This window comes from Notolepis coatsorum (assembly GCF_963971535.1).
Source record: "Notolepis coatsorum genome assembly, chromosome: 2".
Taxonomy (NCBI): Eukaryota; Metazoa; Chordata; class Actinopteri; order Aulopiformes; family Paralepididae; genus Notolepis; species Notolepis coatsorum.
In genome coordinates, this window is record NC_140166.1 from 198931036 (window position 1) to 198955031 (window position 23996).

At 46.1% G+C, this 23996-nt stretch overlaps 1 protein-coding gene across 1 annotated transcript in view; it reads right to left on the reverse strand.

Annotated features, from left to right (window-relative positions):
• Positions 1-23996, reverse strand: part of camsap2a (calmodulin regulated spectrin-associated protein family, member 2a) — a 102813-nt gene that overhangs the window by 44346 nt on the left and 34471 nt on the right. The window contains 3 exon segments of the mRNA XM_084307969.1: positions 2602-2685; positions 7430-7456; positions 7458-7592. Coding sequence (XP_084164095.1) covers positions 2602-2685; positions 7430-7456; positions 7458-7592 — 246 coding nt within the window.

Genomic DNA, 23996 nt, shown 5'->3' on the forward strand with positions numbered 1-23996 from the left:
GCTCCTCCTCAATCAAACACACACACAGCACATCAGCTTGCCGTATGTCATTAATGCGGCCTGATGTCCTGGCTGGTGCGTTCTCTCTCTGACCTGGGTAAGCCCATTCTAAATGAGTGAGTGAGTGAGTGAGTGACTGAGTGACTGAGTGAATTCCTTGATTCAAATGAGTACCTCAGACAAAGAACCATTTTAGAAAGTCCGTTTTAACTTTTCAGAAGAACAATATTTTCACACTTTATCATCTAAAGATTTTTGTTTAGTTTAGCTTATTTTGACAATCAATAACAAATGCACAGCCAAAAGTCATGCATACATTATAAAATCATTGAGGTTAATGCAATAAAGTTTGTGACAAGAAAGTAATTTAATTTGTAATTCCAAAAGATTGAATTTGTAATTCTAATGTATGAGAGAAGTAGAGCTGAATCATCCATATAGAGTTGGCATTAATGTACAGTAGGACCAGTAAGGGTCTGAGCACGCTGCCCTGTGGAACACCACACGTAATGGCCTTGGGCTTACTTCCACTAACTGCTCTCTATCCACCAAGTAGGACTTGATCCAGCCAAGAGCTTTGTTGTCTAGCACAATGGCCTCCATCTTATACAGTAGGTGATCATGGTCGACTGTGTCGAAGGCTTTTTGTAGTCTAATAGCGCCATTCCACACAGTCTGCCAAGGCCACATTCCTTTCTAATATATTCAGTTAAGTAAAGAAGAAAATCCAGATTGAAACATAAATGAGCATAAATCTGCTCATGTACAACTCTTCTTTGAGGTCTTTGAAGTCACACTGACACTGCATGGTCTATAATTGCTTGGATCCGTTACCTTTCTTATATAGAGGCAAAACCTTAGCTAGATTCATGTCTCCAGGGACTCTCTCTCGTTCCAGTGAAATATTGATAATGTGTGGAATGGGTGTATGTATCTAAGTCTTTAAGAAATTGAGCATTACTGACTTTTAGGTTTGCCAACATCTCTGAAACCTTGTTAATGGAGACTGGTGAGAAGGTAATGGGATTCATCTGCACTCCCAGTAGAGGTTGGGTACTTTATTATCTAAAGGTGGTAAGTTAGAGTGTTGTGTTCACTCATAGTTAAAGTAGAGGTTGAATAGTTTCACTAGTCCCAAGTGATCTGTCCAAAAGGTTTCAAAGCGGACTTATATAGTTGCTCAGTGCAAGGGTTCAATTAATTTGATCCCAATGGCTATAAAAGCCCCATCAACATTTTGTGAACAGGAATGGAATGTAAAACTCAAACCTCTGATGTAATCGGAACAGAACTGCTCTATAGAGAATGGCTTCTTAAATTGTGTGCAAACTCCGAGGCTATAAAAACATCCTTGAATGGAAATGTCCACAGAAGATTTTCATGTCTGGTGGTGTAGCGGCACGGTGGTGTAGTGGTTAACACTGTCGCCTCATAGCAAGAAGGTCCAGGGTTCGATTCCCGCTTGGGGACCAGGTTTCCTCGTTGCCAGGTACCCAGGTGGGGTATCTCCCGGGCCTTTCTGTGTGGAGTTTGCATGTTCTCCCCGTGCTCGCAAGGGTCCCCCCCCCCCCCCCCCCCCCCAATAAGAGAAACCCAATGGAAAAACATGCACAACAGATCGCTGACGCTGTCACGTCCCTGACGATGACGGGCAGGAGCACTTGGATTGGTCCCCGGGCGCGGTACCTCGCCAATGCCCTGGCCCTTGGGGGGGGAAGGACGACGGGATGGGTCAAGCGCAGAGCTCAATCGCATCGGCGACCCTAAAGAAAACAGTACATGTGTGTGTGTGTTCCTGTGTGTGTGTGCCGCCCATCACTGCATGTCGTTGCATGCCGAATAAAGACTTCTGAGTTAAGTCCTGCATTATTTATTATATTGGCTTCATTTCTGGAACCTAGTCGCTGATATTACAGTGACACATAGCTTTGACACTTTGACAGATGAGTGGCATGGCTACAGACTCTGTCAATCACATGTACAGACTGGTCTTATGTAAGTCTATTATGAAGTGGGCCAGGGATTTCCTCTGATTCATTTGAAACTGTACATCACGTTAAATACGTGTTTGTCAAACTGTACTTAGGGAATAAGAGAGGAACAGATAGAAGAGAGGAGAGGAGTGGGAAAGGGAGAAGAGGAGAGGAGAGGAGAGGAAAGGAGTGGGAAAGGCAGAAGAGGGGGGAGAGGAGAGGAAATGAGAGGAGAGGAGAGGAAAGAAGAAGAGAGGAGAGGTGAGAAGAGGAGAGGAGGGGAGGGTAAAGGAGAAGAAATGAGAAGAGAGGAGAGGAAAGAAGAAGAGAGGAGAGGAGTGGGAAGGGGGAGAGGAGGGGAAAGAAGAGGAATGAAGAGGGGAGCGGGAAAGAAAGGAGAGCAGAGGAGAATAAAGGAGGAGAAAAGAGGTCACCATTGTTCTGTAGCTGAGAGGTACAGAGCTACCAAAAGGGGAGGAGATGAGAGAACTAAATAACTTCACAGGAGAGCACAGATGAGAGGAGAGGGAAAGGAGAGAATAAGGGGAGGAGGCTGAGGAGAGGAGATGACCGACGGGGAGGTGGGGGTGGAGGAGACATCAAAACGAGAGAGAGGAGTGACACTGACCCGCGGGCTCCCAGCAGTCTCGCCGCTCTGCGCCTCTCTCTTTCTCTGCTCCTGAGCGATGATATCCTTCAGATACTCGTTTACCTGAATGAGAGAGAGGGGAAGAAAATATGATTGTTTTTAATACTCCTTTACAGTATCATATTAATTTAATATCAATCTAGGGGTGTAATGATGATTCAGTCCAATAACGACTGAAATGAACCTTTATGAGTAGAGAGTATTGAATCAAATGGATTTGCCAATTTGAGGTTATGTATCATCAGTCATTGATGCTGGCTCAAGTTCAAGTTCTTTAAGTTCAAGTTCTTTAATAGTTGTCATACAGAAGTACAGAATACTTTCATACAAAATGCTTCTTTCTGTTACGCTCCAGAGACTGTGCTAGACAAGATAGTATCAAATAACATAATAACATAATATAGCATGAATTTAGAAGAAGAAAAATGAGGTCACAGTGTTCGGTATAGACATATGTACAATGTTCTGAGTTACCATATAATATACAATACACAATACTATGCAGTGTACTAATGTACAGTACTATCTAGTGCAAAGCAGAAATGGGATGAGGTACAATTTTAGGTACAATTTACAGTAAGGTGTACGAGTTGTAGTGCAATCCTTCATCCATAAATATAAAGTGTGGGGAGTGGGTGCTACAGTGTGTTTGTTTAAAGTGGGTGTGTGCTATAAAGTGTGTGGAGTGGGTGCTACAGTGTGTTTGTTTAAAGTGAGTGTGTGCGTGTGGATGTGTGTGCTATGTGCGTTTGGTGGTTGTTGTTGTGTAGTGTTCATTCATTGTTCGTTTAGCAGCCTGATGGCCTGGGGATAGAAGCTTCTTCTGAGTCTTTCTGTGCTCGCCTTGAGACTCCGGTATCGCTTGCCTGACCGCAGCAGTTCAAAGAGGCAGTTGTTCGGGTGACTGGAGTCTTTAATGATTCTCTTAGCCTTGCCCTTGCAACGCTTGTAGTAAATGTTCTGGAGGGTGGGGAGCCCCCCTCCAATTGTGCGTTCGGCTGAACGTGTCACTCTTTGTAGTCTGCTTCGGTCTTGTGCAGTGCTATTCCCAAACCAGGAGGTGATGTTGCCGGTCAAGATGCTCTCTATTGTACATGAGTAGAAGTTCTTAAGGATCTTCTGGCTGACTTGGAACTTCCTTAGGCGCCTGAGGAAGTAGAGGCGTTGTCGTGCCTTCTTCACAACACTGTCAATGTGTGTGGTCCATGTCAAGTCCTCGGATATGTAGGCTCCGAGGTACTTAAAGCTGTTGACTCTCTCAACCGGTGCCCCGTCGATGCTGAGGGGGCTGTAGTCCTTGACCCCCGACCTCCTAAAGTCCACAATCATCTCCTTTGTTTTGCTGACGTTCAGGGAGAGGCTGTTTTCCTGGCACCATCCCGCCAGGACCTTGACCTCTTCCAGGTAGGCCCTCTCGTCGTTGGCAGAGATCAGGCCCACCACCACTGTGTCGTCAGCAAATTTGATGATTGTATTGCTACTCCGCTGAGCCACACAGTCGTGTGTGTACAGGGAGTAGAGGAGGGGACTCAGAACACAGCCCTGGGGGGCCCCTATGTTGAGGGTGATGGATGAGGAGGTGCAGTTGCCTGCTCTCACCACCTGGGGTCTGCCAGTCAAGAAGTCCAAGACCCACTGGCAGAGGTCATAGCCCAAGCCCAGGTCCCTGAGCTTGGCTATGAGTATGGAGGGGACTATGGTATTGAATGCCGAGCTGTAGTCGATGAATAGCATTCTCACATAGTTCCCCTGCCTCTTGTCCAGGTGTGATGCTGCTGTGTGCAGCACATGGGCTAGTACAGGAACTGTGAAACAAAATGAAAACGCTAACCATTGTATAACAATACCCAATCAAATAAGAAAATAATAATGATGAAATAATAATGATAATAATAAAAGATAAACTGTCCATTAAAATGTCATTAAAATATGGGGACAGCTTTGTTTGAGTACTTAGGATCAGCGCTGATCCCAAAAAATATTAGTTCACAGCATTAAGTTAAAAGGTAATTAGGTAAATAAATAAACACACAAAAATTACAATAAATGTATCCATTAGCAATTTTTACATTTGTACGTGGTTGGGTTTTCACATACTCATGTCGACGCATTATAATGCAATTTTACAGCCCTACAGTATATTGAACAACCGTCACAGTTGAAATTAACGCAGTATAATGCTGCGTTCCCCTCCTACTGTTCAAGCAGGAACCATTTGTACAATTGGAGGCTAGTTGGAGTTTGAACACAAGAGATCTCCCATAGAGTGCCATATGCTCCGCCACATGGACTCCACAATATGACTGTGTGTGTGTGTGTGTGTGTGTGTGTGTGTGTGTGTGTGTGTGTGTGTGTGTGTGTGTGTGTGTGTGTGTGTGTGTGTGTGTGTGTGTGTGTGTGCGTGTGTGTGTGTGTGTGACTGACTGTGTGTGTGTGTGTGTGTGTGTGTGTGTGTATTTGGTCCCAGACCCAGATCTGGCAGCAGCCCAGTATTTCTATGTGAAGAATGTAAACAGACGAGGCCTTTTGTGTGAGCTGATGGCGCTGGCCCCACACACACTAGTCCTGACACTCTCTCCCTCTACTGTACGCTGGCCCCACACACACTAGTCCTGACACTCTCTCTCTCTACTGTACGCTGGCCCCACACACACTAGTCCTGACACTCTCTCTACTGTACGCTGGCCACACACACACTAGTCCTGACACTCTCTCTCTACTGTACGCTGGCCCCACACACACTAGTCCTGACTCTCTCTCTCTACTGTACGCTGGCCCCACACACACTAGTCCTGACCCTCTCTCTCTCTACTGTACGCTGGCCCCACACACACTAGTCCTGACACTCTCTCTCTACTGTACGCTGGCCCCACACACACTAGTCCTGACACTCTCTCTCTCTCTACTGTACGCTGGCCCCACACACACTAGTCCTGACACTCTCTCTCTACTGTACGCTGGCCCCACACACACTAGTCCTGACACTCTCTCTCTACTGTACGCTGGCCCCACACACACTAGTCCTGACACTCTCTCTCTACTGTACGCTGGCCCCACACACACTAGTCCTGACACTCTCTCTCTACTGTACGCTGGCCACACACACACTAGCCCTGACACTCTCTCTCTACTGTACGCTGGCCCCACACACACTAGTCCTGACACTCTCTCTCTACTGTACGCTGGCCCCACACACACTAGTCCTGACACTCTCTCTCTACTGTAGACGCTGGCCCCACACACACTAGTCCTGACACTCTCTCTCTAACTGTACGCTGGCCCCACACACACTAGTCCTGACACTCTCTCCCTCTACTGTACGCTGGCCCCACACACACTAGTCCTGACACTCTCTCTCTACTGTACGCTGGCCCCACACACACTAGTCCTGACACTCTCTCTCTACTGTACGCTGGCCCCACACACACTAGTCCTGACACTCTCTCTCTACTGTACGCTGGCCCCCACACACACTAGTCCTGACACTCTCTCTCTCTACTGTACGCTGGCCCCACACACACTAGTCCTGACATGCCCTCTCTCTACTGTACGCTGGCCCCACACACACTAGTCCTGACACTCTCTCCCTCTACTGTACGCTGGCCACACACACACTAGTCCTGACATGCCCTCTCTACGCTGTCTTACATATACACACCCTAACACCCCCCCCCCCCCCCCCCCCCCCCCCCCCCCCACCCGGCAGGGATGTGAGCTTTCACTGTACAGTCAGGCTGAGGAGAAATGGCCTTTGAGGCTGCCTGCTACCTGTGGAGAATTAGGGCTCTATTGACGATGAGGCGATGCAGCGAGCTGCCTCCTGTAGAGGCTCCAGGGCTTAATACAAACACACACGCGCGCACACACACACACACACGCACACCACGCACACACGCACACACGCGCACGGACACACACACGGCTCCTTTATCCTTCGCTCTCATTCAGCTGCTTTCTTGTTGTGAGAGCCACCACTGAAGGCTTAACATGACATCATGCTTCCCTGGTATCTACGACAGACCATAATAATGCTTTGAACAGGCTCTCACAGTGATGAGGAGGGAGAGACACCAACCCACCTCCAGCACAGCCTATAAAAGGAGGTTTCACCTGTAAATACACACCATACACCGTCTATCTGGGGCGCGGAGTCTCAGGGAACGTTGTAAATATGACAAATATTGTTGTTGTATCTGGGTCATATATATATATTTATACGCAGAGGGAGCCGGGGAGGCATCTACCCACTTTGTTATTGTGTTCCACCCCAATTCCCTGTTGAGTCCCGTTGGTCTAAATTAACGACATCCCAAATTCCATGACCCAGAAACGGACGTCGATCGACATCCATTTGATAACATTTCATGCCAGGGACCCCTATCAGATTTGTTGTTGGTAGATATGATTTAGTATATAATAGCATAACTAACTATTGGTCGGTGGGGAGATAACAGTGGAGAGAGTGATCAAAATACATACATACATGCTCTCATGGCTTTCTTCTAGTGAATGAAATTAACCCTTGCACATAACTCTGCTTTGACATTTCTTTTACAGCTCATGTATGTTTTCAGTTGTAAAGTCAAATCCATATCACCGCTACTATCACACGACACTTCAACTTACCGTCTTTAGAAACTGACCTGGGGGCCTGTTTGAAAACAGTGTTCCTCTGAAAACCTAAAACAGAGTTATACGGTTCTTTGCCGGAGGTACTCAAATTACCCCCCCTGGAACCCCTTGGCGAGGTCCCCCATACCGCACGCCGATGACCCTGCTGACCTAGACGAGATGCTGTCATACCCACCCTGTTGATCCACGTGTTGACGGCGTCCCTCCGTGTCGTAGGGCGTCTCCACCTCAGGGTCACGGGGAGTGTAGTGGCGTATGCAGGCCATCACCTTGTCCACGCTTATCGCCTCCACCGTGTACGCCATCATCAGCGTGTCCATCATGGCCAGGTGGGCACTCTGCATGAAGGAGAGGGGAGAGGGGAGAGGGAGGGGAGAGGGAGAGGGAGAGGGAGAGGGGAGAGGGAGAGGGAGAGGGAGGAGAGGGAGAGGGAGAGGGAGAGGGAGAGAGAGAGAGAGAGGGAGAGGGAGAGGAGAGAGAGAGAGAGAGAGAGAGAGAGAGAGAGAGAGAGAGAGAGAGAGAGAAATTGTGAGATGAATATTGTGTACTTTCTCAGATGATCAGAGATAAAATGCCAGGTCTTGTCCTGTCCACCTTTCTTTTCTTCTCGTTGTGCTTGTAGGGCTCTGGTGCTTTAGGTACACGTTAGATGCAAGTAATCCATTCGATGGACTGCAGGGAAGAACGATACAGCATCAAAATTAAAGTGTAATTTTCAATTGACACTCTCAAAATAATTGTTATGTTACTTATTTCTAATCAATTGACGGACAATAAGCAAAAATGTGTCACAATTCACAATATCAAAACATCCCATGATACAATAACAATCAGATGAGACTTGCGTGAATGTATTCTCACACACACACACGCACACTCAGCTCTAGGGAGTGAAGTTAAGACCGCGTTTCCCTGACCTGTCAAGCCCTTTGAGGTTAGCAAAAAGACAGCAAGAAGGCACTGAGGCATTGATTTCAGGAGGAAGCCCTCTAGGGTTATAGTTATGACAGACCCACTGGTCATACTCGGCTAGGAGGTGGATGTTGTCGACCAGCATAAATATCTCGGTACCATCTTTGATAACACTTGAAGTTTGAGCAAAACACAGAAGCCATAATCAAGAAAGCACACCAACATCAATACTTCATCAGGAAACAGTGTTCATTCAGTGTCCAAAAACCCACCCTTAGTTACAAACCATCTCCAGTTACTTTGTGGATTAATACTACAAGTTTTCCTCTACTGTATATCTCGTCCGACAGCTCTCTGACTCTGCTTGGCTGTTCCCTTGTGACTGTTGCCCTGGAAACAACTGCGTCCGTCCCTGGTTGCACAACCCAGTTTGCTCACAGTGAATTCTAGCTACAGTATAGCAAGAATAGCACAACATATAAAAAATTACATATTCTAGGTAATTTAATTCAGATAAATCTTCATGAAGATCGGTATTTCAACCAATAATTGATACTAATGGAAATTCGATTGGTTTTCTAGTCATTTGGTTATTGAAAAAAGGAAGAAATAAGGCAAATTTGCAATTCCATTCCTGTGTGTATTTCCATTGAATGTGATATATTGAAACAAAGTCATTCATACATATCAGAGCTGTCAGAATACCATGTGATCCATTTTGCACACACAAATCCATCCAAAGCAGCACATAGGAGGCACTTGTCTTGGAAAATCCCTTTCATCACCATCACTTGGCTTCTGTTTGAAGTGTGTGTGCACATGTGTGCGTGTGTACACATTATGTGCATGTGTGCGTGTGTGTGTGTCCATGATGTCATAATATACTGAGGATCAGACCGGTCAGGAGGATGAAGTGACACCAGAAATCACTTCCTTGAAAGCCCCGTAATGACATGGTACACAGAGACTGGGGATATCCTACCCTGTAATCAGTGTCTTTTAGGTTTGGCCTCCTCTGCTCTAGTCTACAGGCTATACTGCTCGATGAAATCCCCTGTAGGACTCACCAGGAAACTGACTTCCAAATATTTATAGCTGCACGTCTGAATTATTATTTACGTTGCCTCAGCCTTTCCATGAGCTAACCCAAATTAATCAGCCGTAAACGTACAATGGCCCCCACTGCTATTGGCAGTGAGGCAATGGACCAGAGCGTGGTCAAAAGGAAACCCATGAAGGAACAGAGAGGCGCTTTGGGGAGCCCCTTCAGCTTTGGAGAGCCCCTTCGGTGGTGCTGTTTTCCATGTCTGCATTGTATCATTTCAGGCTAAAGGATTAGTACGAGAATGTTTTGAACGGCAAAGGTTTCGCGAAAGAATAGCGCGTGAGCTGCCAGGACCATGCTATGTATTTACGACCGCGGCAATGTGGTTTTCATAAGTGCCATAGAGTCATAATGCAACAGAATAGGTCCTACAGCATGTGCTAAGAACAGATAGCATGTGTGTTCATGTGTTGTCCTTGCAATCCTGCCTTTGCTGTGTAAACCTCCACCACCACCAACACATTCGTGTATTACATAATTGTATGTCTCCAACCTGGCAACCCTGCAATGATGCAACCTCCTTGCAACACAACCTATCCCTCCTCTTCATCCACGATCCTCCATTTAATAACACACTCCAGAGACGCTTCACATCACCCACAATTAGCCCCGTCTAAACACTGCACCAATAACACACACACACATCAGTAGACGCACTGAAGTGTAAACAACTCAGGTTGAGACTCGTACAAAAAGGCCAAGGGACGCGACAAGTCAATGGCCTCTTTTCCCCTCCCTGCGTGTGCCAGCAGGCTGAGATCCAGATCAATATCCCGTCACTGCCTGCACCGGGACACAGTGGCGCTAAGGGAAGGACTAATCTAGTTCACTAGAACACAGACGTAATCTCCTAATCTCACTGGACGATAGAGAGGCAGGCACTGTGGACGACCTGTGGACGACTACTATAGCTTCTGTCAGTTACTGTATCAGAGATGGCCCGATAGAAACAGCAACGAATCATAAGCTGTTGGGGCAGGGGTGGCCAGAGATGGTGTAGTCAGCATATATATATATATATATATATATATATATATATATATATATATATATATACAAAAAATCTGAAATAATATAATGATAATTAAATAAAATATTAAGATATATATATAATATATATATATTTTTTTTAATGTATTTATTGAAAGGATAAACCCCTTGCGATGAACCATCTCGTTTTCGAGGGGGTCCTAAAGTCCTAATGAATAAACAAAGAAAGAAAAGGGATCAATCTGAAGGTGTTGGTGGAGAGTGTTATGATTGTGAACCCTCGAGACCAGAAAGGCATGGCTGTCGAGGTTTGCGCTCACATTGTTGACTCGCACTTCAAAGTGGTTTACTCGGTAGGGTAGTAGACACATCGCCACCGTAGACCCCTGAGTCACCTTGGTCCCACTTGCTGGAGCGTGGCAGGTGTAGCCAGACGCAGAGCAGCACTACGCTGGCGACAGAACAGAACGGGCTCCATTGTAGCCGCCGTTCTGAACAAAGAGAAGAAAAAAATCCTACTCTACAAAGAGTCATCCACTTCAAAGGTATACCGTAATACTGTAATATAACTGGATTTGTACTGAGTCAACATTGTGGATGGACGGTAACATGGACACTGTGAGAGAGTCACATGGCCATCTGTAAATGTCACATCAAAGCTGGAGGGAGGGAGAGAGGCTGCGGCAGCTGGATGGAGTTGGGTGGTGGACAGAGGGGAGGGGGGGGCAGGAGAAGGCAAGGAGGAGAGGAGGTAGATTCTCGTTAACCTCAAAAGGAGAGGTTAGCCTTTTTTCCACTACAGTAGGCCAGTCTGTCCCCTCGAATGAGACCCTTTCTTATCCAAATATCAATATAATATAACATCATTATACTGTACCCTTATTGCAAGCTTCCAAGAGCTTTTATTACGATACAGATAATGACAGCTATCCCTTTGACTGCTGATGCTTACTGCCATAGCACATGATTGTATGCACACACACAGACTCCCCTGAACTCTCTCTCTCTCACGTGCGCATTATGTGGATGCACACACACACACACACACACACACACACACACACACACACACACACACACACACACACACACACACACACACACACACACACACACACACACACACACACACACACACACACACTTTTACGTCTTTTCATTTAAGCTGATTGTATCTATAAATCCTCTATTGATTTTTCTGGCGGTAAGAAGATGCTCCTTCATAGCCAATACCCTGTGTTTAATTATTGCCCGCTACATCACTGGCGCAGTGTGTTTTCCACCCGGGGAGAAGAGACAGTTCATCTTCAATACGGCTCTTTTGGAAAGAGGAGAAAAGAGGCCGAGCTGGAAAATCATCCACTGGAGAAACGCAGTTGATTAATAAACGCAGAACAATAGAAGGGTCCGATACGAACCAGCTCACGGGGGACTGTGGGTGCTGTGACCCTCTGACCTCACCACTCACTCTTGTCAGAGTCAACTATGATGCCCCTTTTTGTGTCAAGCTAAAAGGTTTTTGAGGCTGCTTCCTCATCAGCTATTTTGTATGGACATGTGAGGCTTGCTTAAATGTTCCCTTAAAGTCTGTGGAAATTCTCTGCATGACTGGAGTGAAATGCCTTCTGACGGTGAGGTCTACTACACCTAGCCTAACCAGCCTGTTGGAGACATGTCTCCCCTCAGTACTCTGGTGAGGTCTACTACACCTAGCCTAACCAGCCTGTTGGAGACATGTCTCCCCTCGGTGCTCTGGTGAGGTCTACTACACCTAGCCTAACCAGCCTGTTGGAGACATGTCTCCCCTCGGTGCTCTGGTGAGGTCTACTACACCTAGCCTAACCAGCCAGTTGGAGACATGTCTCCCCTCAGTGCTCTGGTGAGGTCTACTACACCTAGCCTAACCAGCCTGTTGGAGACATGTCTCTCCTCAGTGCTCTGGTGAGGTCTACTACACCTAGCCTAACCAGCCTGTTGGAGACAGATCTCCCCTCAGTGCTCTGGTGAGGTCTACTACACCTAGCCTAACCAGCCAGTTGGAGATATGTCTCCCCTCAGTGCTCTGGTGAGGTCTACTACACCTAACCTAACCAGCCTGTTGGAGACAGATCTCCCCTCAGTGCTCTGGTGAGTCTACTACACCTAACCTAACCAGCCTGTTGGAGACATGTCTCCCCTCAGTGCAAGCTTTGCTGAGGGAAGAGCAAGTCAGGGTTTTCACCAGAACAAAGCGGTGTCACAGAACGCTTGATGACCCCGTGTTGCACGTTCTTGAAAATAACTAAAGACCACCAAATAATGTATCCGAGTAGTGGGATGATTGAGAGTGACTGTAGTGGGATGATTGAGAGAGAGACTGTAGTGGGATGATTAAGAGTGACTGTAGTGGGATGATTGAGTGACTGTAGTGGGATGATTGAGAGAGAGACCGTAGTGGGATGATTAAGAGTGACTGTAGTGGGATGATTGAGTGACTGTAGTGAGAGGAATGAGAGTGAACGTAGTGGGATGATTAAGAGTGACTGTAGTGGGATGATTGAGTGACTGTAGTGAGAGGATTGAGAGTGAACGTAGTGGGATGATTGAGAGAGACTGTAGTGAGATGATTGAGAGTGACTGTAGTGGGAGGATTGAGAGTGACTGTAGTGAGATGATTGAGAGTGACTGTAGTGGGAGGATTGAGAGTGACTGTAGTGAGATGATTGAGAGTGACTGTAGTGGGAGGATTGAGAGTGACTGTAGTGAGATGATTGAGAGTGACTGTAGTGGGAGGATTGAGAGTGACTGTAGTGAGATGATTGAGAGTGACTGTAGTGGGAGGTTTGAGAGTGACTGTAGTGGGATGATTGAGAGTGACTGTAGTGAGAGGATTGAGAGCGACTGTAGTGGGAGGATTGAGAATGACCGTAGTGGGATGATTGAGAGAGACCGTAGTGGGATGATTAAGAGTGACTGTAGTGAGATGATTAAGAGTGACTGTAGTGGGAGGTTTGAGAGTGACTGTAGTGGGAGGATTGAGAGTGACTGTAGTGGGATGATTGAGAGTGAACGTAGTGGGGGGATTGAGAGTGACTGTAGTGGGATGATTGAGAGTGAACGTAGTGGGGGGATTGAGAGTGACTGTAGTGGGAGGATTGAGAGTGACTGTAGTGAGATGATTGAGAGTGACTGTAGTGGGAGGTTTGAGAGTGACTGTAGTGGGATGATTGAGAGTGACTGTAGTGAGAGGATTGAGAGCGACTGTAGTGGGAGGATTGAGAATGACCGTAGTGGGATGATTGAGAGAGACCGTAGTGGGGGGATTGAGAGTGACTGTAGTGGGATGATTGAGAGTGAACGTAGTGGGGGGATTGAGAGTGACTGTAGTGGGATGATTGAGAGTGAACGTAGTGGGGGGATTGAGAGTGACTGTAGTGGGATGATTGAGAGTGACTGTAGTGGGATGATTAAGAGTGACTGTAGTGGGAGGATTGAGAGTGACTGTAGTGGGATGATTAAGAGTGACTATAGTGGGAGGTTTGAGAGTGACTGTAGTGGGATGATTGAGAGTGACTGCCAGACTGGCACAAAACATGAACAACACATACTCATGTGTCCTCGCACAGAGGATATACATGCAAAATATAGACCTGACTCCACTCAGCTGGTCTCACTCTTTATGGACACAGATAAAATAACTTTAGTTATGCTACATGCATGCCTTGAGCAAGTCTGCATCAGGCTGATGTGACATACCATTGTTGTGTGTGACATACCCAGAGGGTGATGTCTGCCCGCCACGGGCACTGAGACCAAGCCCTGGCAGCATGTCACACTCATCCACTGGCTCCTGGTCAAGTCCTGTATGTCCTATAACAGGGGTTCTCAAACTTTTTTATACCACAACCCCATTTTATTTAGGATTTTTTTTGACGACCCCACACTTAATGTACCGCGTAATTTCAACGTGGAAATAAGGAATATCAAAATAAAAGCACATGTTGTTTAAAAAATGCAGCACTATGTTATCAATGAAATGAATGAATATTATCAACAAAAGCAATGGAATTGTTTCTGTATACACATTTATAAAACAAGGCATATTTAGCCAAAATATGTTGCCAGAACATGAAAAGAAAATGCGCTCACGTGCGCTTTGGCAGAGATCCGCTTCTACTCTGAAAATCCGCACTCAGAGATATGTTGATGCGAAGGGGACGCGCTTTATCAGCACAGCATTACACAACACTGGGTACTCGTTCCGGACTGATATCCAGAACTTTGCGAGGGCCTGTCCAGTGTCCAGTGAACTTGACGTTCAGTAGCTCGTCACACGAAAGATCATTGAGCGCCTCCTGCATTCTGTTCCCACAACAAGCCATTAAGCTGAGTAAATACCCCCAAATCTCCGCTGATTATCCTGGAGTGCCACTAACGGAGTTTCCAGCTCATTATCAGCACATTTCTCTGCCAATGTGTTGTTTTTGTCTACAAGGAAAATCTGCGCTTCTTCTCCGAGTTAACAAAGGCGAACACTCTGCCACCTCACTTCAGTGTGGTATAGCAGCGGTTATGCGCAGAGAGCCCATTTCATTGCGGCCAACCAGCAACGCTTCTGACAACAAACCTATCCATTGCGAGTCCAGATTACACACAAAAGACCAGACCCCCCTCCCGTGATTATAAATGCGCAGGGTGTAGTGAGATGTGTATTGGAATACGTGTGTCGGCCTCCATTGATGAAGGGGCGAGACATGGCAAATACACACAGATCCTTTTTTTTTTGTTGCCAATGCGTGACCCCACTGTCACCTACCCGCAACCCCACTTTGGGTCGCAACCCGTAGTTTGAGAACCGCTGTCCTATAAGATCCTCATTCTTACCTACAAATCCCTCCATGCCCCCCCAGTACCTATCTGACCTGCCCCCCCCCCCCCCCCCCCCCCCCCACCCCTTGGAGGCTGTGATCCTCGGACACGGATCTGATCTCAATCCTTCACACCCGCATACAAACTTCTGGGGACAGAGCCTTCAGTGTGGCGGCCCCCACCCTCTGGACCTCTCTCCCGCTCTGCCACATCCTTGGGAGTCCTTCAAGACTGCCCTGAAAACACACCTGTTCACGAAGGACTACGGCCTCTAGTCGTCTCCCTGTCCTATTGTTATTATTATTTATTCTGCTTATGTCTTATGTGTCTTTTTTGTTGCTTTGTGTCCTTGGGTTTCTTGATTAGCGTCGATACAGTTTCCCCTTTGGCTGAGCGGTAGAGGTTCCCATGCGAGGGACCCGCAGGTTCAAACCCAGGTGGGTTACACATCGTGTGATCGGACCCGTGAACAGAGATCAGCTTTTTTTAATATTCAGATCTAATTTGACTACTTTCTACTATTACCCTGCTCATACATGTACCTCCCCCCCCCCCCCATGCTGCTATGATGCCAGAATTTCCCCAAGGGGATTATTAAAGGTATCCAAAGAGAGTTTTTGACAACTAGTAGCTGAAATTGGCGCTATAGAGCACGGCAGGAGGAAAGGGCCCTCAGAAAACTGTGTATCACGTGTTCTTCCAGCATGCGTGCGAGGACGCACATGCACGCCACAAGCAGAGTGTACTGGAGGCGTATATACATGCCCTTGTGCTTCAATTTGATTGGTCTACTCTATACGATCTCCCTCGAAATATAACAATCAATCCAAGGAGGTCAGACTCATTACAACTTCACCAAAAAGTGAAACTCAACACAGATACAAACATTGCGAGAGCAAAGAAAACGGCGAAAATGGACTTTGCAAAGGTTATTATGAGGAAATTAATTCAGCTTGTAGACTAGAGAACAGAACTCTGTATATTTGGGTGGTAATGTGAATATGAACAAAAGCAAGCTGTTACAAGAAAACTCCATTGGGTACTTTGAATACAGGCCATTGAAACATATGAGTGTCTATTTCAGGACTCTTTCAGCTTTTAGGGCTCCCTTGGGTCTGAGGAGTATCTTCGGGAAGGAACCTCCGTCTGTGTGAGCATTAAGCAAAGCCGTGCAACAAAAGCTGGGCCGCATTTATCAAGGCTCAGTCGGTATTTGTGAGCACACACATCTCTCTCCTGAAGCTAGAAAACAGAGAGAGAGATAAGTGAGTTCTTACACCCAAATGAGGTTTATTGCATTAGCATTGCTAGAAGATCTGAACCAGAATTAAAAATGAATTTATTCATTCATGCAGCAGCCTCAGGTTTTACACAGATTAGAGGGTTCTGGAGGGTTCTTTCTCTGATGTCTAGCTTTAAGAGAGGGCGGTGCATGTTCACAAATACTGACTGGACTGTCTCGGGGGCCGGGGCACAGGAAGAACATTATGTGGAAGATACATATGAAGAATATGTGAATTCTTAAAAAGATTTCAACTTGACAACATAAACATTCTAAATTAACCCAGGTTTATTTCTTGTTGCAGTGTTTGTTAATATCAATAGATAACAGGAAATAAACTTGGGAATTTACATTTAAATGCCATGTAGATAAACTGAGTTAGAAGGTTTTTCTATGTTTAGCAGGGTAGACGCCTACAGCTCAAGCTGTTGAATTAATTAATCAGTATTCCTATTAGTAAAAGTGTGATAAATATGCCTAGGATCCTTCATACACAACCACATTGTGGTCCCATTGTGGCCTACTCTATGATTGATTGTTTGATTTTATTTCCGTGTCATGCACACAAAGTACCCAACCCTCATGTGTTTATAAGACACCAAAACTACTGTTGCAGTGTTCCATTATTATATTACACATTACATTTCATTATATAAATACGGATTACATAAATACAGATTACAGCTCTGTTTTAAACAAAGTATTCTGCCTTCTCTCTCAAGCTGGACAAAATAAAATCTGCTACAAAAAAAGGCTCCCTTCCTGAAGCACAACTCCATTTTACTAAAAAGTCCTTCCCTTACATCCTCGTAAACAGGACAGTAAAACAAAAAGTGAACCTCATCCTCAGTTTCACCTCTAACTCACACACCACACAAAGTCTATCCTCCTCTGGGGTGGCATTACATCTGCCTGTCTCTAGGGCTCGTGGTAATGTCCCTCTCCTTAGGGACGAGGCTGAGAGAAAAGGTCTGAACTCCTTTCCCTTATGAATAAGGGAAGGTTGCAGTGATCCAATATTAGCTAAAAGGTGATGTAATATTGAGCAGTGGTCTGTTTTTAAAATCATCAAAGCTCTTCTCTGCCAGACATCCAAACGGCCTCTCAGCCAGGACTCGTGTCTAAATGTGAAGTCTATCTAGCTCAAGGTAACTTCACACCTACTCAGCCCGACATGGAAAAGCACTCAACTTTCCATCTCTTCTGTCTCTTTTTCCCCACGGCACGCAGGACTGCTGCCGGGGGCCGCCTATGTGTGGCAAATTGGACTCACCCACTCACAGTTCACTCACCCACCCACCCACTCACCCACTCACCCACCCACCCACCCACCCACTCACCCACTAACTCACGGACGATCTGGCAGGGACGTTTTGAAGGACTCATGTGCAGGCAGGTCTGCGTGGGTGTCATGCTTGTTTTGGAGGCCACTGTAGGAGCAGTCAAGTATGAGAGAAAAGGTTTGAACTTCTTTCTTTAGAAGGCTATTTATATGATATTTCTGCTTTATTTGAAAGTGAGGACAGAGGTGGGAAAGAGGGAAAGCGGGAGAGAGAGAGATGTTTGTATGTTTATTATCACTGAAGTACCAATACAACTTCAATTAATAGCCTAGGCTTTTATTTATTTTTATCAGCATGTAAAATGTGCCACAAGAGGAGATAACACACTAGACAAGGTCTACTCTAATATTAAGCTGGGCTACAGAGCCAAAGCACTAGCCCATCTAGGTCAGTCAGACCATGTATCCCTGCTTTTAATCCCATCCTACACCCCCATTAGAAAGAGTGCCCCGGCCATACCAAAGACAGTTAAAACCTGGCCGGTAAGCGCCACCCCACAGCTGCAGTCCTGTTTTGAGAACACCATCTGGGAGGTCTTTGAACATGAAGACCTGGAACTGTACACCTCATCAGTGCTGGGATACATCAAGCACTGCATAGACTGTCACCGTGGACAAACGTATCCGGGTCTATCCCAATGCGAAGCCGTGGATGACGGGAGAGGTGCAGCGTCTGCTCAGAGAGAGGGACACCGCCTTCAGGTCTGGTGATAAGGAGCTATACAGCACTGCCAGAGCCAACCTGAAGCGAGGTATCAGGAGGTCCAAGGCCGACTACAAAGGGAAGATTGAGGACTGCTTCCAGAGCAACAACACCAGACAGGTATGGCAGGGGGTCCAACAGATGACCAACTACAAACCCAGCCACTCCTCAGCCAACGAGGGTGACCCTCAGCTGGCAGAGAAGCTGAACTCCTTCTTCGCACGATTCAAAGCGAGGCCGACGAAAACATCCACACTGCACATCAACGCCACCTCCGAGGCGGTGCCGACAGAAGCAGCCTCACCACACTCACCAGTCCTCAGCAGCATCATCCTCACGGAGCACGAGGTGAGACGCACACTGAAGGGAGTGAACCCTAGGAAAGCGGCGGGGCCGGACGGTGTCGTGGGACGGGTGCTGAAAGACTGCGCTGACCAGCTGACGGGGGTCTTCACTAAGATCTTCCACCAGTCCCTGTCCCAAGCCATCGTCCCACCCTGCCTGAAAACCTCCATAATCATCCCGGTCCCAAAGAAGAACTCCATCAGTTGCCTGAACGACTACCGTCCAGTCGCACTCACCTCGCTACCCATGAAGGTCTTTGAAAAGACACTCAAGTCCCACATCATCTCTAGCCTCCCACCCGGACTAGACCCCCACCAGTTTGCATACAGAGCCAACAGGTCCACGGAGGATGCCATCGCCACAACTCTCCACTCTACCCTGTCCCATCTGGAGAGAGGGGGGGGGCTACGCACGGCTGCTCTTCGTGGACTTTAGCTCTGCATTCAATACCATCCTGCCTGACAGACTAGTGCCCAAACTCATGGATCTTGGACTAAACTATCCCCTCTGCCGGTGGTCCAAGGATTTCCTGTCTGACCGCCCCCAGAGGGTCAGGAATGGATAGGCCCCCACACCTCCACAGCCATCAGCACCGGATCCCCCCAGGGCTGCGTGCTGAGTCCCCTTTTTTACTCTATTTACACTAGAGTTGTTCCGATACCGATACCAGTATCGGAAATGCCGCCGATACTGCCTAAAATGCTGGTATCGGTATCGGCAAGTACACGTGAATTGTAGCCTCCGATCCCATGATGTAATTTATCTCCTGCCGAGTCCTGCGGAGAGTGAGGATTATAAAATGAACATGTTTTAAAGTGTGATGCTGTGTCATTTTAACAGCAGATACACTTTCTTAAATTCCATTGTCCCCGACAGTGCTGGTGTGACGGGGAGCTCGGACGGGATGTGTTTTGCTGGTGTTATGATAGCATTAGCTGGAAAGATAGCTAGTTGGAACAACATCCACTTTAACGTTACATTTACATTTACATTTACATTTAGTCATTTAGCTGACGCTTTTATCCAAAGCGACTTACAAGTTCTGTACGACAAGCCATCAGGAAGGGCACAACTCTATCAGCTGAGCAACAATGTTCATCAAAGTGTTGAGTGCTACAGTGTAGGTTAGTTTATTAGGACAAGTGCATGACAGTACGGTTAGTTAGGGTTAGATTTTTTTTTTTTACATCAAATCAGATGATCGCCTGTCCTTTCTCCAGGACCTAACACTGTCCGTGACCGGCTATCAACAATAATGCACCCACGGTGAATTGTATAAGTAGCTACTGACTAGCGTTAGCTGACTATTACTAACGTTATCAAATGTCAATGCGGGAAGACGAGCTAGGTCAGTTAGCTTAGCTTGATAACGTTACCGTGTCTAAAGTTGGTGCTATTCACATAATCCAGCAATAATGGCTGCAGACCTGCAAGCAAAGTACAGCAAGTGCCAAAGGATAAGAGTCTGAGGCGGAGTTTCAAAAGAGAATGTTGAATATTTATTTTGCATCAAAAATCACAACATGAACGTTCTATCTCCCACTAGCTTACAGACTGAATAGGGTATATCTGCAGAGCCACTGAGTAGCGAGTGCAACACCGTTTAATGTCCGTGTGGATCATTGGAGTAGGGTATATCTGCAGTGCTGCAGCCCATACTCATTGATTAATAATACTAATACAAATCTATACAATCACCTGTTGTTGAATAAATACCATTACTTTCTAGTTATGACTAAAAAAACAGTATAACAGTATCTGTAAAAAAAAAAAAAAAAAAAAAAGTATAATTTATATAATAATTTTTTTATTTTTATTTTTTTTATGTATGCACTGGTATCGGATAAATATCGGTATCGGCCGATACCCAAAGCTTAGGTATCGGAATCGGATCGGAAAGGGAAAAATGGTATCGGAACATCTCTAATTTACACCCACGACTTCACCGCAGTCCACCCCAGCAACACCATCATCAAGTTCACTGACGACACCACCGTGGTGGGCTGCATCTCAAAAGGCGACGAGACCGCGTACCGCGATGAGGTAGAGCAGCTGTCAGCCCTGTGCAAAATCAACAACCTGCAGCTAAATAAGCTAAAAACCCAGGAGATGATCGTGGACTACAGGAGGAATAAGACCGACATACAGCCCCTGTACATCGACGGTGGATGCGTGGAGAGAGTCTCGGTCATCAAATTCCTGGGCGTCCACCTGGAGGATGACCTGACTTGGAGAACCAATACCAAGGCGATCGTGAAAAAGGCACAACAGAGACTCTACTTCCTGAGAATACTCAGGAATGACCACCTCAGACAAGACCTGCTTGTGTCCTTTTACCGCTGCTCCGTGGAAAGCATCCTCACCTACTGCATCATCATCATCATCATCAAACCTTTATTTGAATAGGCAGGTTAATTAAGAACAAGTTCTTATTTTCAATAACGGCCTATTTGGGGGTAAAAAGCCCCCTAGGGGAAAGGGGATGGGGGATAAAATCAAATAAATAAAAATAAAACACAAAGGAACATTATTAAAAAGGCAGGACATACATACAGAGCAACAACTGAACTGAACAACAACTGGCGGACAACAGAACAATAGTGGCAGCATGGTGTTAGCACATGGAGAAGCATCAACGTGTGGTTCCTCAGCTGCACAGCCGCAGAGAGGAAGGCGCTTCAGAAGGTCGTCAATTCGACCCAGAAAATCATCGGCTGCCCTCTCCCCTCACTGGAAGAACTATACAACTCCTGCTGCCTTAAGAAGGCAGTCAAAATACTGAAAGACCCACACCACCCGGGCAACAAACACCTCATATGGCTGTGCTCGGGCAGGCGTTTCAGCGTCATGCCCACCCAGACTAACAGACTGAAGTTTAGTTTTTATCCCAGGGCCATATGTGCACTAAACTCAGCTAAAATTTAAAACAACAATCTCCCCTGCACCCCCCCCCCCCCCCCCCCACGCACACACACAACACTAAGGGATAGTGCAATTATCTTTTACACCCCCCTGTTTATGTTTATGTTATGTCTATTTATGCCTTACTCTTGTTTTTATATTTAATACTGTGTTTAGGACTGTGTTTTTATGATCTAGGACTGTGTGACGGCTAGCACCTAGGGCTGCATTTTAAATTTTGTTGTAACACTGTAACAATGACAATAAAGATCATTCTATTCCATCTATATGGGACAGACCTTTAATTCCCTCTGCGCAAAGATGAGAAATATCCAATTGTTATAAATAGAAATATCCTAAATAAATTGGTATTCATCTACTAATCCCATGGATTATTTAATTATCAACACTGCACCAGATCCCCAGATAGTGCTTAGGGAAATATGGCTGATGAGACTTAGCTCCTGCTCTTTCCATGTAATGCAGTGATTAATGATGATTAAGTCAGCTTGGATACCAAGCTTGATGGTGACGTGCTAAATGACAGAAATGTGATTAAATAAAGATGTGGTGACATCGTGGTGGCTCAGAAGGTAAAGCCACTTAACATGTACATTATACCGTAACAAAAAACTGCTTTGCAGCGTCAATGGCAACCAGATAAACAATGAATGTAGGATAGGCTTCTAATTGAGACCTGCCTTTAGTATGACTACTACCATACTGTCTTTACACCTGTATAACATTATACTACAACTCTGTACATACACCTGATTAGCACTACACTCAGTTGTACTCATTTGTATATTTTTGTACCCAGTTTATCACCTGTACATTGTATATTGCTGTTGCACTTTACTGCTGCATTTGCACTCTGGTTGGATGCCAAACTTCTTTTCATTGTACTATACTTGCTGTATAATGACGATACATTTTAATCTAGTTTCATCTAATCTAATCATCTAGTAGTCAAAACGCGTAAAAACACCCGGCCTTTATTTGGGACAGGTCACAGGCGTCTGCCGTTTATTTGGGACTCTGCTTCTATTTGAAGTTTTACTGTAGTTGTGATCCTGACTGACGATTGACGAATCACTAGTTGAGCCAGTAATACAGCATTTCCCACGGAGGATTATCACAAGCACAGCACAGCAATTATGTGTTGGACAAATTCCACCACTGGGCATCAGAAGTTACAGTGAAAATTGATTTCTCTGTCTGTCTCTTGCTCTCTTGCTGTCATTTCCTTTTGAAATAGAGGAGATGGAATTACTCCTTTGAGAGTGAGCCCAGATGCAGGCGAACGCATAGGCAGGCACACATGCGCACGCACACACACGCGCACACACACACATGCGCGCACACACACACACACAGACACACACACACAGCGTCTGGCATTGGCAGTGGCCTTAAACGGCAGCTTACCCTCCCCCATATTCCAAACCCAACCCAACAATTATACGGAAACCTCAAAGCTAACCTTAGAACTCTATCTAGGGACAAGATCGCTCCTTACCACCACTCAGCCCTGACCTACTCAGCACACACTAGCCTTCCGGAACTGACCTTCCCTGGGGATAGGCTTAAACACTAGCCTTCTGGAACTGACCTATACCCTGGTGAAGGATGTCTATGTTTTTCAATGTGTATATAAAGTAAAATATTGGTGGATGACAGCATCTACTTATAGCCATCTCAGAGGAGGAGGACGACAGAGAGAGTTAGTGTGTTAGCAGCAGACTAATACAGAGCCCAGGGCTTCGAGGTCGTTTGGCAGCTTGTTAAACATAAACACTGATAAGGACTGAGCAGGCAGAATGGTCAGAGAGAACTATGGAGAGGTTGACATCAATAGAACGGACGTTTAGTGTGTGTTAAAGGTGAACAGCAGTTGTCATGACAGCGTGTCACATAGCAACGAGAAGAGGGGCCGGGCCTGTCGTTGCTATGGCGAGAATAATATAATGTGAGTTTCTTCCGGGTGTAAGTTAGATTCAGATACGAGGCACAGACGAGAAGAAGCTTGATCAGAAACTTTTAAACGATCCCCCCCTGCTTTTGGATAACAGCTAGGTCGCGACGACCACCGAGCGGGGTGAAAGGAGAGATCATTAGAATAATGAATTTAGTTTCTTCCAATTTCGTATTTCCAATTCTTCCCTCCCCTGTCTTGAACGTTGCTAGACTATGCCTCCCACTGGTCGGCTGTAGTGAGGATAGAAGCCTTGCATCACGTGTCCCCTCCGGTACACGAGGAGGCAGCCTGTTGCATCTTTTCACCGCAGCAGCTCGAACTCTCAGTGGCGAGGAG